At 48.9% G+C, this 16,694-nt stretch overlaps 2 protein-coding genes across 3 annotated transcripts in view; one reads left to right on the plus strand and one right to left on the minus strand.

Moving 5' to 3' along the window:
- Positions 1 to 16,694, minus strand: part of PHB2 (prohibitin 2) — a 171,761-nt gene that overhangs the window by 8,033 nt on the left and 147,034 nt on the right. The gene's annotated exons all lie outside the window — the stretch shown is intronic.
- Positions 4,407 to 12,408, plus strand: LAG3 (lymphocyte activating 3). The gene is made up of 8 exons (XM_080560410.1): positions 4,407 to 5,504; positions 5,701 to 5,863; positions 5,997 to 6,223; positions 6,445 to 6,702; positions 6,880 to 7,173; positions 7,502 to 7,792; positions 8,064 to 8,179; positions 10,605 to 12,408. The coding sequence occupies exons 1-8, from the start codon at positions 5,450 to 5,452 to the stop codon at positions 10,716 to 10,718; spliced, it is 1,518 nt and encodes a 505-aa protein (XP_080416536.1). The 5' UTR covers positions 4,407 to 5,449; the 3' UTR covers positions 10,719 to 12,408.

The raw sequence follows: 16,694 nt of genomic DNA on the forward strand, positions 1-16,694 counted from the left end.
CCTGCAGAGCTGTGAAGCCCTCCTAACCACGTTTTGGCAGCATGAAACAACCATGGACACCAGAAATCATTTAGATGTTGAACAAATCATGTGGCAACCTAGCACTGGAATCTCAGAGAGTCTGAATTTCAGGGCCGCTTTCATTTCATCAGCAAAGGCTCTAAAGTACTTACACGGGACACAAAAACATTGGCCACTTTGTCTTAAACTCTCACGCACACTGTACAGCCAGAGAGGGTCCTTTGGTCTCTTGTGGCTTTCTGAGAAAAGCCTGACAGAGAAGCCAGCAGAGTGAATGGTGCTCAGCATGGGTCATTCACCTCCCGGAGAACAGGAGCTGACATCTGCAAACAAAAATTCCTAGAACCAGGAAAAATGGTAAACTACACCAACGCCCCAAAAAATGAGCTTAAAATATATATTCCTCGTGACCTTAATTGCTAAATTGCTAAATCCCGTTGACTAACTCCTGGCAGAACATCCTTTATTTTTATGAATTTAGTTTATTGGAGCTACATCTTGAGAACTTAGATCTCTCCCAGACCTCGTTGTGACATGGGAGGTCCCACCCCGGTTGTGAATTTATTACATAGGTATTTGGTTACAGCCTTTTTTCTCCCAGCCTCCTTTGAGGATAACTAAGAGCCAGTTCTATCTCCAACAAAAGCTGTTTTATGCGCCATAATGGTAGCAGAGCCAGCAAGGTGGCTTTGCACTGGTGAGGGCTAGCCGTAAGCTGGGCTTTATTAACAAAAATGTATCAAGCAGTGATCAATCCCATCTTCATGGCACATTGAAACCACGTCTGCAATACTGTGAGATGTTGATGCTCTGGGTGGTGCAAAACCAGCAAAGGGCCCTAAGGTGGTTGTGGGATGGAGGACATAAATAGGGGTGTTAGTTCAGCCTGCAGGAGAGGAGGCCAAGGGGGAGCTAATTGCTGTCTGCTAATACCTGAAGGAGTTTAGAGAGAAGACACTGCCAGAGTCTTCTCACAGGGGCACAGAGACGGGACAAGAGACAAGGAGCACAGTTTGCGACAAAAGACCTTCATACTTCACAAGGAAAAGCCTCTCTTGTAAGGGTGTTTCAGCAGTGGAACAGGCTTTCAGAGATGCTGGAGAATCTCTGTGCTTGGAGATGTTTGGGATTTGCCTGGGCAAGGCCCCGAGCAACCTGATCTCGTTTTGGAGTTACCCTACTGGGAGCAGAGGGTTGGCGTCGAGACCCACAGAGGTCCCTTCTGTATTAATCCTTCTGTGATTCTGTGACTAACAAGTGGGCTGATTTGATTTTGTATTTTTATTTAGTGGGGCAGTAGAGGCAATCTTATCAAATGACTCAGGCTGCTACCTGCCATGAGGTGCCAAATGGGGAAGAAATTGAAAAACCAGCTCAGCTGCCACCACACTCCGAATTTCAGTCTATCACACAGCCATGTTAATCCAGTGTAAATGCAGTGTTGCAGAAACAGGCGAGCCCATCTTTCCTTTCATCTCTTTCCTGCCGCCTCCCTTTTGTCAACACTGATGAGCATCAGAGAATTGACCCAGTTGAAAACTAAACCATAAAAAAATAAAATAAATCCATTTTGGTTTACAATGAACCCTTTCAGTTTAAGAATGCAACATCTCCCTCCCTCGCGTTGTTCAAAACAAAGTGGTTGGCAATCACCAAAGCAGAAAAACTTTATTCTCTTTATCAGTATTCTGAAGCACTGCTCTACTCCCCTTCTCTGCTGAGCCATCATCCACATGAACCTTCCCAGGAGCTGCATTCTTTTGCAAATGATTTTTCATAGCACCACACGTTCCTTTAGTTACCCATCTTCTTCTATCTCATTCCTAGCTTTCCTACTAAGGAAAAAAAAAAAAAAAGGCATGTTTTTTATTAATAAGTGGAATTTGCCTGTAGCCTTCAGAGCTCCAGTGTACCATAAACTACAGGCTCATGTTCTCCTGGCATGATGCTCTGTCAAAACACAGCACATGGACCAAATCTACTTTTTCACAGTTCCTCGGGACACGTGTGACCAAGCCTATAGCCAGACGCCCTCTGTGATCTGTGCAATGCTCATCCCTCAGCATCCGAAACATTTTCAAGGTGCCTCTTCTGTGTCAGAGACCCACGCTACTGCCTGAAGTAAGACAGAGAGAGGATTTGAGCCCCGTGAGAAGAAGGCACATCCTTCTGTAGCAGTGTTTCTTTGAGGAGCATAGTCGCTGTATTGTCAGTTGAAAGCAACAACAACCTTGGGGATCTGCGCCTGGCATATCTGGATCAGCCTCTCTCTCTTTTGGCACCCACAGAACCATCGCTGTTATTCCATCACCCACCTCCACTGTCAGCGTTACCCTCTGGGTCGCAAACCCACATCTTGTGGCATCACAGATATCCTTTAACTAGACATTGGCCAAGGTGCCGATACCCATCAGCATCTCTGTAGGTAGCTGTGAATGTCCAAAGAGGATCCAGCAGCATCCCATCTCTCTTCCAGGAGGGATCTGGAGCACTTTTGAAAGACCACAGATTTACACACTTCTCCACAGTTAATGCTGACCAGGTACGAGGTGTTAGCTGCTAGCTGTTGCTGTTAGCTCTGGGCAAACAGCAATCAGGACATGTTAAATGAGCTCCTTTTTGGTGAACACTCAGACCAGCTGATCTCAAGTCGTGCAGCTGATATCACAGTCTTCAAGTCACAGCACGGCTTCTTAGGTCAATTAAAGTCTTCAGATGAACCATAAACCACCTTAAAAAGTCAGCACAAAGCAGAAAATTGCGACCAGCCTCAGACTTGGTGCTACAAGGACCAAAACATGAAAGTGGAATCACTCAGAGAAAAACATGATATCACAGAAATCTGGAAATGCAACGGAAAATTCCTTCAGCAAGATTAACTCAATGATACTGCAGAATAGTGTTTTCTATTTCTCTTTTTCTTCACATAGGTAGTTTGCAACCATGCAGCATGCCAAGCAAGACAAGAAAAGCAATGTGTAAAGGCTCTGAGTAAGGTGACTGCAGGTAAGTCTGGAACCTGGCTGAGGCCTTTTAACGCCTAAGACAGACGAAGGATTTATTGAGCTGGGCTTCTGTGCCCCACGTTTGGGTTACCCCAGTCGTAGCCTGCCCCTTGTCTCCCACAGCTCTGCCCGAGTCCCACACCCTTCTCTATCAGCCGCTTTTCTAGTCAGGCTGGAGGACACCCAGGAGAAGGTGTCCCCCTGCTGATCTTGCTCTCACCACTGTTATTTGTGCGGTGGGGTCCTGTTCTGGGAGATGACGAAAATGCCATTCAAGGGAGTCAGCATTTAAAGTGTGTCGTTAGGCAAAGACGTCACAGGTGTCTGCTAAAGATAGCCTGGTGCTGAGTAAAAATGTGCCTCCAAAACCTTCATTTCACAACATGCTCGCTCAGCATAACAGTCCCTCAGCCCCAAACACCCCTTGGCGCCAGACAGATCCTGACAATGCCTTGGGCTCTCCACCAGCCCCCTGTGGCCGCCTCTCTTGGGAAGCGGGAGCAGCAAGAGCATGTCGTCTTTCTCCTTTGCTGGTTCCTACAAGAAAGAAGCATTTCCTAGAGCACGGGCATGGCTTCAGCTAAGGGTGGTTTTGGGGATTGGTGGGAATTGTACGAGGAAGCTGCTTCTAGGAGTGAAAAGTGAGGCGGGACGGAGAGGTGAGCAGGGAGCTGTGTGTCCCTAGAGCAGCGGCAGGGGAAGGGGAGCAAATGGCAGCGTGCTGCGGAGCTGTACGTGTTGCCCCACCATGCTTCCATCTCTCTGCTCTCTTTCGTCTTCACCCACACGCTCACACCATCCTCACACTGCTGATTCAAAGGAAAGAGAAGTTGATGCTTTCTGCTTGGACTGGGCACCACAAACTGTTTTTTTTTGAGCAGGAGGAAAAAACACCTCCCGCCAACCGCCACAGTTTCTCCCCCATCTTCTCTCCTCCCTTCCTCTCTTGTGCGACCCCATGGGCTGTGTAACACAGAGGGCACAAAGGGGTGCTGAGAAGTTTCCCCCCCCCCAGGGAACATCAAGGATCGCAGGGTTGTGCCAGGTTCCCACACACTGATCCCATTCCTCCGAAGACCAAAGAGCTGCGTGTGATAACAAAGAGCCGTCACCACAACAGGGAGCTGCTGAAGTGAGGCACATGGTTTGGTCTCTTTTATCCTCCACCCAGCTGAGGGAAGCTAGAGAGCAAGCAAGGATCCTTCAACAGCAAAGCGGCCACACTGAGTCACCTCCCTTCCCTCACCCCCAGGAAAAGCCCCAGCCCAGCCCTCGGGGACGAGCAGCTGAGGGGCTTGGGTGTCTGACACCCGTCACAAAAGGTTGATTAAGCCTGAAAGAGTCAGAGCCAGTGGGTTGCTGGAAAGTGTGAGCCACGACAATGGGGGTTCTCAGGCAAAAGGGGCCCCGAGATGAGGCATAGGAGTGGAAACATACTAGCCTGTGCAAAGCCCGGCATGTGAGCTAGGTGGGAGCTAGAACAAGCCCCCTCACTGCACGAGTTCAGGTGGGTTTTCCCCAAATCTACTGGAGGAGAAGGATCTCCTCCTCACACCCCTCGCAGTGTCACAGCATGCAGCCCCTCCTCAGTGCTGTTGACTTCTCCTGTCTGCTCCCACCATGGTCACTTACATGTGGATGACCCTCCCCCATCTCCTCAGACCACCTCAACATCCCAGCCTTCCCCTAGGCTCTGGGCTGATGAGTGACATGTAAATCGCCATAGACCCTTTCCTCGCGCTGCCTGCAAACTGACCGACGAGAAAAAGGCAAGAAATCAGCACATCTGTGGGATGAAAGAAAGCAGGGAAGGGAGGAAACCAGCAGGAAAAAAAAAAAAAAGAAGAAAAAAGAAAAAAGAAAAAAAAAAGACCAACATGTTCTGAAAAGCCCTGAAACAATTAGAGAGAAGCCGTGAGAGGCGGAAAGATCAAACCAAAAAAGGTAAGAGATGAAAGAAAAACATGAAGGGCACTTGCTGGGAAGTGCCTTCTACACTTTTTCCACTGTCTATGTAGAAGCAAAACTTGTAAGAAAAACAACAGCGACCAAAAGAATTTCCACTAAAAGATGCTTAGAGTGGTGTCTCTGGTCCCTCCCTCCTCTTTCTCGCTGGCTTTGTCTCTGCCTTCACGTGCCTCAGACTTAACACTGGTTTCTTGGTGGTGACGCATCTTAGCGATATGAGGAAATTAGCTGCCCACTTGCAATATAAGGGCATCTAGGGAAGTACCTAGATCAGAAAGAGACAGAGATCACAAGAGCAAGCAAGCCCAGCCGACCCCCACTCAGTTCATTCACCCACGCCAGCACCTCGCCATTTGTCCATGCCTCATTTTTTGCTGAGCCCTTAAAGCTTCGGACCCCATCGAGCACGGATCCGAGCGGGAAGACGTTGCCTCTCGCCTCTCCTGGAGGCCATCATGAGGCTGGTGTCCCTGGTGCTGTTCCTCACCTTCACTCTGCCGGTTTTCAGTGGTAAGAGGGGCTGAAGGTAAAAGGGAGGGCAGAGCAGCTGGGTAAGCTCAGTCTGGACGTTTGTCCCTGACACATCTGTATTATTTATCTTTTATATTATTTATATTTATTTATTTCTATCCCCACTGTAGATGGTTAGATATCACCCCCTGCTTTGTGCCTCCCACCCTTTGCTCAGACCTCCATCTCGTTACAGCTGGCAACATCCTCCCAGGAGCAGCAGGCGGGGAGCAGAAGGTGTGGGCCAGAGAGGGGAGTTCAGCTGTGCTGCCTTGCTACCTGAGCCCCAGGAAGCAGGGGAAGAGCTGGAAGCAGCTGTCTGACTGGACATCTGTGCTGTGGAAGCGCCACGGGGGAAGGTAGGCCCAGGAAAAAACTCATCGTGGGGACGGGGGAGGGTGGGGGACCCTCTGAGCCCCCTTGCTCTGCCTCCACATCCCCTCACCTCGCCTTGGCTCCCAGGACGCAGCCACTCACCCCTCCCTCTCGCAGCGCCCACCAGGAGCCACATGTGGTGCTGGAGGTGGAGTACACTGGCCTCAGGAAGACGGCTCTGCCCATGAGGCCCCGGGTGTCGGTCCAGGACTCTGCCTTACGCAGCGGCAACTTCTCCCTGCGAATCGACCCCGTCAGGAGCGGAGACGCTGGCCTGTACGAGGCGCAGGTGACGTACAACACGGAGGTCCAGAGCTGCCAGGTGGAGCTGGGGATCGTTACAGGTAGGAGAAGATGGAAACCCCGGAGAACCTTGATTTTAGTACCAGGGAGGCTGTAAGGGAGGGGTAGCAATATGGGCAGCAGCCCCCTGAAAGCACACGGCATCCTGTTGTCTGCTCTCGGCCCTGGAGAGAGGGACAAAGCTAGGACAGGAGGGGCACAAAAGAAGGCATGGTGGCCCTCTTCTGATCAGTTTCCACTTCCTCCTTTCTCTTTGTTGAAGTAACCCTCAGTCCACCCAGCCCTGTGGTAGAAAGTGATCCTCTCCTGATGAGCTGCAACTCTAGCCACCGGGCCGGCTTGGTGGAGACACGCTGGTTCCACAACGGGCGCCTGGTCCCCACCTCCAAGAATTTCTACTCTTTGCATGGGGCTCTCTCCATCCTCCGGCCCTCCATGAGTGACTCAGGCTCCTGGCACTGCCAGCTCAGATACTCCGATAATGTGATCGTTTCTGCCACGCACGACCTGCAAATTTTAGGTAAGCTCAGCTTCTACGTTGCAAATCCAGCATCTCCAAATTGCTTCCTTTGGTGTGGCCACTGGCCACACCACCAGCTTCAGCTTCCCAGCTCTCATCCTCTCCTCAATTCACAGGTGGAGCTCTTTCCAGCCATCGCTGGAAAGAGAATTTAGCATTGTGCTCTCTCTCACTCAGGTTTCGATGGCCCAGCCAACCCTGTGGTTTATGCCGCAGCTGGCTCTGCAGCCGAACTGCCATGCACCCTGAGCTATCTGCCCAGTGCTTTTGGGATCAGTGTGGTGGCGGCTCACTGGAGCCACCTTGCAGGAGGACACTTAAAAGATTGGGTCGTCTCCCAGAACCAGAGCAGCAGAAGCTTCCCCCTTCGTCTCCCTGCAGTGGGGCCAGGCGATGCAGGGCGGTACAGTTGTGCAGTCCCTGTTGGCAGCAAGACAATGAGGAGGGATGTGACCTTGGCCGTGGTTACAGGTGAGAAGAGAGACAGGGATGTGCATCATCCCTCTGGGGTCCTTCTCTGATAAATCTTCTTGTGCATCAATGCACTGAGCGTGGGTTGTTCCTGGTCATGGGTTCCAACCCCAGGGTGGGAAAGAAGGGCATTGCATTGCACTGGACTCTGCTGAAAGCAGTTTTTTTTTTTCCTGGGTAACTCCATTACTCTTCTTGAAGACTGAGGAAGAAAAAGAAAACAAATTAGAGGAGGTAATGAAGGAGGGGTGTAATAGAAGGAGGAATGAGGAAGAGGTGTGGACCAGCCTGCTGTCTTTCCTGACAGTAGCTTTTTCCTTTTCTGCAGTCACCCCAAGTATCCCAGGACCAGTTTCTGAGGGGTCTCACTTGCTGCTCATCTGCAGTGTCACACACCTCCAGGGGCACGAACGTTTCCAGTGGAAGCACCTCAGCTCAGCCCCTACTAACAAGAAGCTGGCTATGTCCGCCTCCCACAACCTGAAGGACCACAGATCCCAAACTGGCGCTAACTTGGACATACCCCAGGTGTCACAAAAAGATGTGGGCATCTGGGAATGCAGTGTATATGGCCCAGAAGGCAGACTGGGAGCAGTGGAATATGGGCTGCAGATCACAGGTACCATCTCCTGCACATCTGTAACCAATCCCTTCTTCTCATCCCATTCAATTGCCTTGTCATTTCTTCTCTCAGTCTCACCCCACCCTTCTCCCCTTTGGCTGCTTATATCCCATCTTAGTGTCATCCTATCTCAGCCCTCAGTTCCTCCTGCTGCTCCTTCCAGTTCCCTGCATCCTTTTTCCAGTTTGCCTCTCTTTGCGCAGTCCTAGTCTTGCTCCAGTGCAAAATCAACCTTTCCCTCCTTCCTAACTGTGCTTCCCCTTCATAGGTGCCCAGGTCTCCAGCCCTCCCACCATCTTCAGTGGGCAAGTTACTTTTGGGCTCACAGTCACCCTCTTCTTCCTGCTTATGGTCTGTGTTCTGGTTCTGGCCCTACAAAAAAGGGTAAGTGTTCATCATCCCATTTCTGTTATTTTTTTCTGTATGCCACCCCTTGGTTGACCTTCCCCTGGTTACTCTAGAGCCAGAAATGGAGTGTCTTAAGGACAAGAGAGCAGGAGGATCAACTGGGAAATGTAGAAGGAATGGGACTCAGGCAGCCTGCTGAGGGTACATGGATGTGTAGTTGTATCCTGAGCATCACCAGATCTGGCTAATTCCAGGGTTTGTCCGGTGCAGGTTAGGCACCTCTGAGGAGTGGTAGGAACCCCTAGGGGATGGCCGCAGCCCAGCCTTGAAGAGTTCCTTGTTTACTCTTGCAGAGTCGAAGCCACGCTATAACAGAGAAGGGCTAATTTCCAGGCTTTCGTAGGTGTCCTCTCTCTTGTTCTTTATCTGGATGCTTTGATGTAACAGTCTCCTGTCCCATACAAACGCCTGCTGGTCCCCAGACCCTGATTCGATGCAGGTCTGTTGTTGCTGGCTCAGCACTTCGTCTCAGCTGTGTGCTTCCGGCAACTTACTGCCCTTCATTTGTTCAGCTTGTTCCAGTTCTCCTTTTCAGAAAAGTGCCTTGCTTTTATTGACCAGTCCAGAACTGATACCTCCACTGCGTACGACTGAAAAAAAATTGCACAAACAAATCACGTAGTTTCTCTGCATTTTTCATACTGTTTCTCTGCAAATGAATTACATGGCAGATTCTTGCATCAGAACTTCCCTTTGCTGATGAGGAACTGCTCTCATGAGTCGCTGTGATGTAGCTGCCTTTCACCTAGCTTCTTGGAAAGGGCCCACCGTGAAAATCCCCTTCCAGTGCTGAGGGGGGCCCAGGGCTCAGAGCAATCTCAAGTAGGGGCGCTTGCCCCAGCGAGGAGGCTGGGTGACTCGAGCCTGCCCCGAGCTAGAGGAGGGACATAACAACAGTGACGCAGATTTCCAGCAAATCCCTGTGTCTGGGAGCTGAAGCATGCGGCATCAGAACAGAAGCTAGATGGGCTTTGAAAAAACGCCACGAGCAGTGCCAGCGCGACTCATGACTGGTTCTTTGTCATCCATTCTTAATCAGCACTGATGGTAAAGGGTAGTCTGAGGGAGAAATCCACAGTTTCTGCAGGTCCCTGGGTGACTCTTTAGACTGTGCAAGGTGGGATGAGATGATCAAAACCCCCCTTTCTGGCCTAAAACCTTGGACAGGAACCTTTTTACAGTGTAAATGTAAATCCTCAACTAGCAGAAAATAGGATACCTGTGTGTCCAGCTCGGTTAGCTTTAACAGCTCTAATCCAGCCAGGACATTTACCACCTCAGAGCACTGGTATATGCCCTCATGGCCTTTCTTTGCCAAGTAAGCAAACCTTCTCTGTTGCAGCACAGGCCCTCCATCCACTGATAGCCCTCAGGCACTTCTCTGCACATACTCCCTACTCGGCTCATCCTTTGTGAGAATACAGATAAGGTTGAGAAAAGCTATTAGCTCTTCTCTCTTTTTTCTCCCTGTCTTTGCTGGCAACCTCTAAGACTGCATTTGCTCTTCTTGCACTGGTTGCACAGTGGTGGCTTGCAGATATCCCTTCATCAGCTTTTGCCAACACAGTAGGCATTCCTGTTCTGATCTCCAGAACCTACCAAGATGCACTTGGTACTGTTTCATTTCATTCACCGTCATTCACCTCACTGTTGCATTCTCCTAAAATATCTGGGGTTGGGTAACATTTTCACCTTCCTTCTTCCAAATGAGGCTCCTCACCTTTGTATCATCTACAGAATTCATTGGTACTTTCACACTCTCTGTGCCATTAATGACTGGTGCCACAACCAAGCTTTGAAGACCTATAATTACCATTTCTATAAAGCCTGGTAGAAACTTACCAGCAAAATCCCAGTCCCTTCCTCTTAGATCAGATCACACCTACAATGCCATTCTACTAATCTCATTTTCCAGTTGTATTCATTGTCTGTGTGGCACCATATACTTTATCACCACCAGGAACTATGAGATCCACTTGTTTTCCAATGTCTATAAAGTCTCTTGTTAAAGCAAGATGTGAAAGGGAGGTCTGTCTTTAATTGGTTCTTATCTCATTTTGCACAGACCTTTATGCCTCTAGTTATTCTCTCTGAAAAGGTACTGTAAGATCTGTCATAATGACAACAGCCTGACCATTGCCAAGATCATTCTTAGATATCCTGCCTTTGCTATTCCTTATGCCTATGACACCATAGAGAGGATAGCGTTGAGCCAGTCTTCCCCAGAAGAAGCTGCATATTTTCAGAGAGCAGGTATGGGGCTCTTCCCTGACCCAAGGTGTGAATGGGAGCCTAGTGGGTGACAGCAGTAGGATTATGTTTTCCACGGCAGGGGGAAGCCCAGACTTGTGCCAATCTGTGTCCCTCCAACACCTAATATTGTCCCTTTCTTCTCTTTCAGGCACGCCTTCCAGCTTCCTACCCAGCACTGGAAGGGATAGTTGCAGTCGCTGTGCCAAATAAGAAGGATGTGGAGGAAAGCCAGAAAGAGACAATCCAGCAAACTGAGTGCTGATGGGAGCAGGGACACCGGGCCTGGTCTGCATGGGAAGATGAAACTCTGTGTGCCACGCTGCGGAGAGATGGGCACCATGCATGGGCACCCTCCTCTGAGGAGGGTCTAGGGATGGCATGAACATTGCAGGAGGCCACAGGAGCTCCGCACCTTCAGGGGGGCTGGAAGCTGCATGCCTGGGCAAGATGAGAGTCACCGCTGCATTAACGGGACAGGCAGCACAGATGCTTTGGAGCTGTTGGAAGTATTTGAGCCAGTAGCTATCATCTGCTTCAGTTTCACTTCTCTCCCAGCCTTTGCTCCTCCTTCGTGCCCTCTCCCACAGCATTTCACTGCTGGGACGCTCACACACAGGAGGTGGCCGGAGCCCAGATCCCTGGCAGCCAGCTGGTGTTTTCTCCCCATGCCCACTTTCTTCTCCCTCTCCCCTGACTGCCCTGCTCCAGCATTCATTCAGCGGTAGAGGGGACCCCACAGAGGACTGTTCACGTTGCACATTTTGCGCATTTTATTTTATTAGAAACTCATTTGAAAACATAAAATAAATGTCGGTCAAAAAACTCTCTGGCCCCTGTGTGTGCTTGTGGAGGATGCCAACTGACGGTGTGGGGTGAACCTCTGCCTGTGTGAAGCAGCTTCTGAGGACTTTGCTACCTTCTCTTTCTCTTTCAGTTTGGCTTAACTGAAGTTGACTGTTAATTTCTGACATTTTAATGGCGGGGAAGGGGAAATTAAATGCCACCGGAGAAGAAAGAATTGAAGACTCAGCCTCTCCTTTTTGCTGTGCTTCAGTGTTTTGTTTTGTTCTGGTTTTCCTGTCTGACTCTCCCTGTTCATTCATTCATTTATTCTTTCTCTCAGTACTCACATTTTCCTCATTGATGTTAGGGCTCTCTGTCATTCTCCTCAGGCTCAGGATGTACTTACTAACGTAAGAGTGAGTCCACCAGATCCCATCTCCCATGGCCATCAATGTGTTTAGGTTTCATCTAATTAGAGAATTTTCCTCACCTCCACTCTGAACGGTCACGGGGGACTGGAATATTGCTCTCGAACGAACATTGGAAGTTAACCCAGAGGAAAGGCTCACTAGTAAAAAGTAACACAAATACCTTCTCCCATGTGGGTCACCAGTATGTGGTTGCTCAAGCAAGGAGGCATTGGTACACAAATTAAGCTCTCTGTTTAGGAAAGGATTATTTTCTTGACTTGAGTAGAGGACTTCACTGCCAGGCCATCTTTTTGTTATTTAAGCAGGCAACTGAAGAGGCCTTCTTGCTGTGTGTCTCACCTTCCACAGGAAGGTAAAAGTAAGCCAAAGCCTAGTATATATTTTCCCTCCAGCTACATGACTTTGGGAACAGTGATGCTGAATTTCATTTGCCTTCCTGTTGTTGAAGAGAACAGCTTTCTTAAGCGTCTCCAAAGCTTTTGTCATTCTTTTGCCTTCTGATGTATTTAAATAGCTTCATGTCATCTATACACTTAGCCTGTTCCTGCTTACCTCCTTGAACACTAGTAAATCATGCCTTAAGTCAGGTACTGTTGGCCCCCTTGCTGCCTTTGACAGCTGAGTTTGGTTACTCCTTGCTTCCCACCACTGAGCTGGCTTCAGGAGCACAGCAGGGCTTTCTTACCTGCCCCTGTGCGAGGTCAGTCCTTTGCCCTGGTTAGCCCCGTGGCTCCACAGGTGAGAACTCTTCAGAGATGCAAAACTCAGGCTAAGCACTGGATTATCTACAATAACTCAGTTATTCTTGCCTCATGAATCTTCACCGAGAACTGATGCCTGGAGCCAGTGTGACCAGATACACAATTATGTACAGTTATGTGTAATTATGTGCACATACACAGTCATATGTGGTTACGCTCTAAGACCTGAGCATGCAGTAGTCATAATAATCATTATAATCACTATAATGATTATAATACCTGTCTTGCAAATACTTTATAGTAGAGAGGAGGACAACGGTGGCTGAGATGTATAGTCTGTGCTGGTTAGGGTGACACCATCTACAAAGGCTACAAGGCCTCAGACATGGCTGTATTTATGCCAAATATAAATTCCACCAGCTCTGGGGTGCCAAGAATGATATCTGAAGCCTCACAGATGTTGCAACCTTAAGCACTACTGGCAAAATACAGGTACCAACAGAGGTGACAAGCGTGGCCATTGAGCTGTTTTGTTTGACAGACCAAGGAAAAACACCCGAAAGCCAACTGACACCAAGGCAGAAATAACTGTCTGTGGCCACTGGAAACTTTACCTCCCAAATGCTACAGTAAAAAGAATGGATCAATGCAACACTAGGAAGTAGGAAAATATGTCTGAACACCGGGGGAATCAAGATGGCACAAGGCAAATTGTTTACAAATGAAATAGAAGGATCAAGTCTATACAGGAAAGCAAACACATCTGGAGATCTGCCCCAAGTGGAGTCAAAATGCATGAGCAGCAAATAAAGCAAATGTCATATGGAAGGAAACATGATGGTTTTCCACGAGGATATAGCTACAGATGTAAAAGTCAGAAAAGTGTTTTCAATGTACCAGAGGTAGAAGGCAAATAAATGAGTATGCTTACAAATCACAGAATCACAGAATCTGAAATTGGAAGGGACCTCTGGAGATCATCAAGTCCAAGCCCCCTGCTAAAAGCACTACAGTAAGTAGGTTGAGCAGGAAAGCATTCAGGCAGGTCTTGAATATCTCCAGAGAAGGAGACTCCACAATCTCTCTGGGCAGCCTGTTCCAGTGCTCTGATTAATTTGCATCTGACTCCTCCAAAAAGAATGGGTCATTAATCCCAAAATAATCTTTCCAGAGCTTTTCTGAAAAGAAAGACCAGCACCATTAGAAACAACAACAACAATACCAAAACAAACAGACAAACCAAACCAAACGAAACAAAATCAAAACAACCAACCAACCAAAAAAATAATAATCCAGGTGTTATACACGATTTTTTGAGAGATTTCAAGTAACAGGCTAAAAAAATTGCTAGTACAATCTGACAAAGAAAAAACTAGAAATGACAAGTAGAGCAACAATAACTGGAAACAAGTCCACCTTGAGAGAGGTGGGCCTGCACAAACCTCATGAAGTTCAACAAGGCCAAGTGCAAGGTCCTGCAACTGGGCCAAGGTGATCCCAAGCACAAACACAGGCTGGGTGGAGAATGGATTAAAGCAGCCCTGAGGAGAAGGACCTGGGGTGTTGGTTGATGAGAAGCTCAACATGAGCTGGCAATGTGCTCTTGCAGCCCAGAAAGCCAACTGTATCCTGGGCTGCATCAAAAGGAGCATGGCCAGCAGGTCAAGGGAGGTGATTCTCCCTATTCTGTGCTCATGAGACCGCACCAGGAATGCTGTGTTCAGCTCTGGGGCCCCAGCACAAGAAGGACATGGAAGTACTAAAATGAGTCCAAAGGAGAGCCACAAAGATGATCAAAGGGCTGGAGCACCTCTCCCACGAAGACAGGCTGAGGGAGTTGGTGTTGTTCAGTGTGGAGAAGGCTCCAGGGAGACCTTTCAGTGGCCTTCCAGTACCTAAAGGGGGCCTACAGGAAAGAAGAGGAACTCTTTGTCAGGGAGTGTAGTGATAGGACAAGGAGTAATGGTTTTAAACTAAAAGAGGTGAGATTTAGATATTAGGAAGAAATTTTTTACTATGGGGGTGGTGAGGACAGGTGCCCAGAGAAGCTGTGGATGCCCCATCCCTGGAGGTGTTCAAGGCCAGGCTCGATGGGGCTTTGAGCAACCTAGTGTAGTGGGAGGTGTCCCTGCCCACGGCAGGGGGGTTGGAACTAGATGGTCTTTAAGGTCCCTTCCAACCCAAAGCATTCTATGATTCTGTGAACAAGTCCATTTTCATCTGGCTATATTCTGCACAGACTTTTAAAAACAATAAAACGTTAGAACCAGGTCTCAAATGGTCCATGACACTAAAGTACACCGAGTTTTATATCTGCTTGGCAAATGGGTAGAGGCAATATCAGCAACAATTCTGCAAAAGAAAACTATGTATTGCTGCTTTGCTTGAATTTCATCAGCAATTCAGTGCAGCAGTAAATAAAGCCAAGACATCTGGGGTCAATCATGCTACCTTCCAAAGTTCCTTCAAACCAATCTACCTACAGGAATGCTGTTCTTGTAACTACTCCAGCTTGTTTCTTGTGCCACGCACTGAGATCCAAGGCATCTGGGAGGGTTGTTACATGGTCGTTAATACTATCATGTTGCAGAACTTCTACCCCTAGATTTCTGTTTTGATGACATGTCAGTTTGGTGCGAGTCATTCTTCAGTTTTCAAAAGCTGCCGTACAATGTGCTCTGAAATGGTCATCACTCCCACCTGAAGGGACGGGTTTCCATGGGTCTTGGTAGGAGAACATAGGACACGGGTGTCTACGAAAAATGACAGGTGATGTGCAAGGGTTGCTTTTGGAAGGGTTTGTTATTTCTCGTTATAATTGAGGTTTTTCATGTTCCTCTTCTTTTACGAACACTGCGTGTCTTCCTCTCTTGTCACAAGATAGCACCTACCATTTTTTCTAGAGAAGACAGCCCAGTTTTCCTGACCAACACAGAGACCCTCAGCAGAATCCCTCACAAGCTTTGCTTAGCGTAAACCATCTCAGGGCCTGGCAGGAGGGTGCAGGCTGAACTCCTGCCAGGCACCTTGCAGCCCTTCAAAATCTCACACCGATCTGAGGGCAGGTGCCCACTGCTCCCCGAAGGGGTCTCCAGGGGAAGACGACCCCAGGGTCCTACCGACGCTGCCTTCATCCGCATGTCTGGGGCTGGACGGCCTCTTCCCACCATCCCAAAGCCAGCCAGCCCCCGTAAGCTGGTAGCAGAGCCTTGCACCTCCATCCCTTGTGCATCCCTGGGGTCTGTGTGTGCATCCCACGGGGGCGCCGCACCGAGGCGGGTTGCGCTGCTCCGTGCCCAGCCCGCACCTCCTCTCCTCGGCCGAGTTTATGCTGACATCTAGTGTCCAAAGACGGTGGGGATTTCTTCCCCTGCCTCCCCCCTCTTCCATCCCTTCTGCACGGGACTTGCACTGTATGGCTCCTTCTGTGCCGTGGCCGTCGGTGACCCACCTGTCCAGTGACCGGTTAATTCACCCAGGTCCCTCTATCCATCTGATTTCAGATAAGGAAGTTAAAGCAAAAATTCTCGCAGTTACTCCTCAAAAGCATGACCGTATTGCTTACGCTGTTGAATTCAGGGTGCTCTCAGTGCAGTTTTCCAGATCCCCCCAAACTGATGAGACGCCTCCAGCTGTGCATCCGTCCGATCAGCTGCTGTCACCAGCTGCTCTCCTCTTCCTTTTCCCAAACTCATTCATGAACACAGTAAGCAAGAGCAGCACCATGCACGTCCTTAAAATCTCCCACAGCCACCTCCTTCTTGCTGGTGGTGTTTCTGGCGTGTCTTTAACACCAGCTTGTTTTCGTCTAGGCTCACTTTGGTACCCCCATTTTTGGTGACACACACATTTGATGATTCTCTCATTAAAATACAGGTGACCTCTTGCTCATGGAGAATACCTCTGGAGATTCCCTGAGTTTCCACTGTGATCAGCAAATGAACTTCCATACTAGCTGTTTAGAGAATCCTCTCCTCCCAGTTTAAGCTTCCTCGGAGAGTCCCCAAGTGCCTGCAGACAGGGATCTCCCCACAACACAGCCCAGGAGCCTTCCTCCTTTCTTATAGCGGTGTTGGGGAAAACTACCAGGCCTTCTTGCCAGATGGCTGGGGTGTTTTAGCTCTCCTTGTCTGGTGGCAGAAAAGCCCCTCGAGGAGCTTTTCAACTCAACAAGGAGCTTTTCAACTCAACAGGTGTCAGCTATTCTGTTGCAAAGAGAAGGATGCTGGTCTTTGAAGACAGTGACATTCAGGTGTTTGAAGATATGATTTTCACACTATGTCCTTCCCTCTCTCCAGTCACTGAGAGATCATGAATTTTCTG

This window comes from Anser brachyrhynchus (assembly GCF_964034855.1).
Source record: "Anser brachyrhynchus genome assembly, chromosome: 1".
In the NCBI taxonomy this organism is placed as follows: Eukaryota; Metazoa; Chordata; class Aves; order Anseriformes; family Anatidae; genus Anser; species Anser brachyrhynchus.

What these genes read in the sequence shown, in the direction of transcription:
- LAG3 (XM_080560410.1), top strand. Translation starts at nt 5,450, where the DNA reads ATGAGGCTGGTGTCCCTGGTGCTGTTCCTCACCTTCACTCTGCCGGTT. An exon ending in TGGAAGCGCCACGGGGGAAG is followed by an intron (nt 5,864 to 5,996) that starts GTAGGCCCAGGA and finishes TCCCTCTCGCAG; the next exon opens with CGCCCACCAGGAGCCACATG. An exon ending in GACCTTGGCCGTGGTTACAG is followed by an intron (nt 7,174 to 7,501) that starts GTGAGAAGAGAG and finishes CCTTTTCTGCAG; the next exon opens with TCACCCCAAGTATCCCAGGA.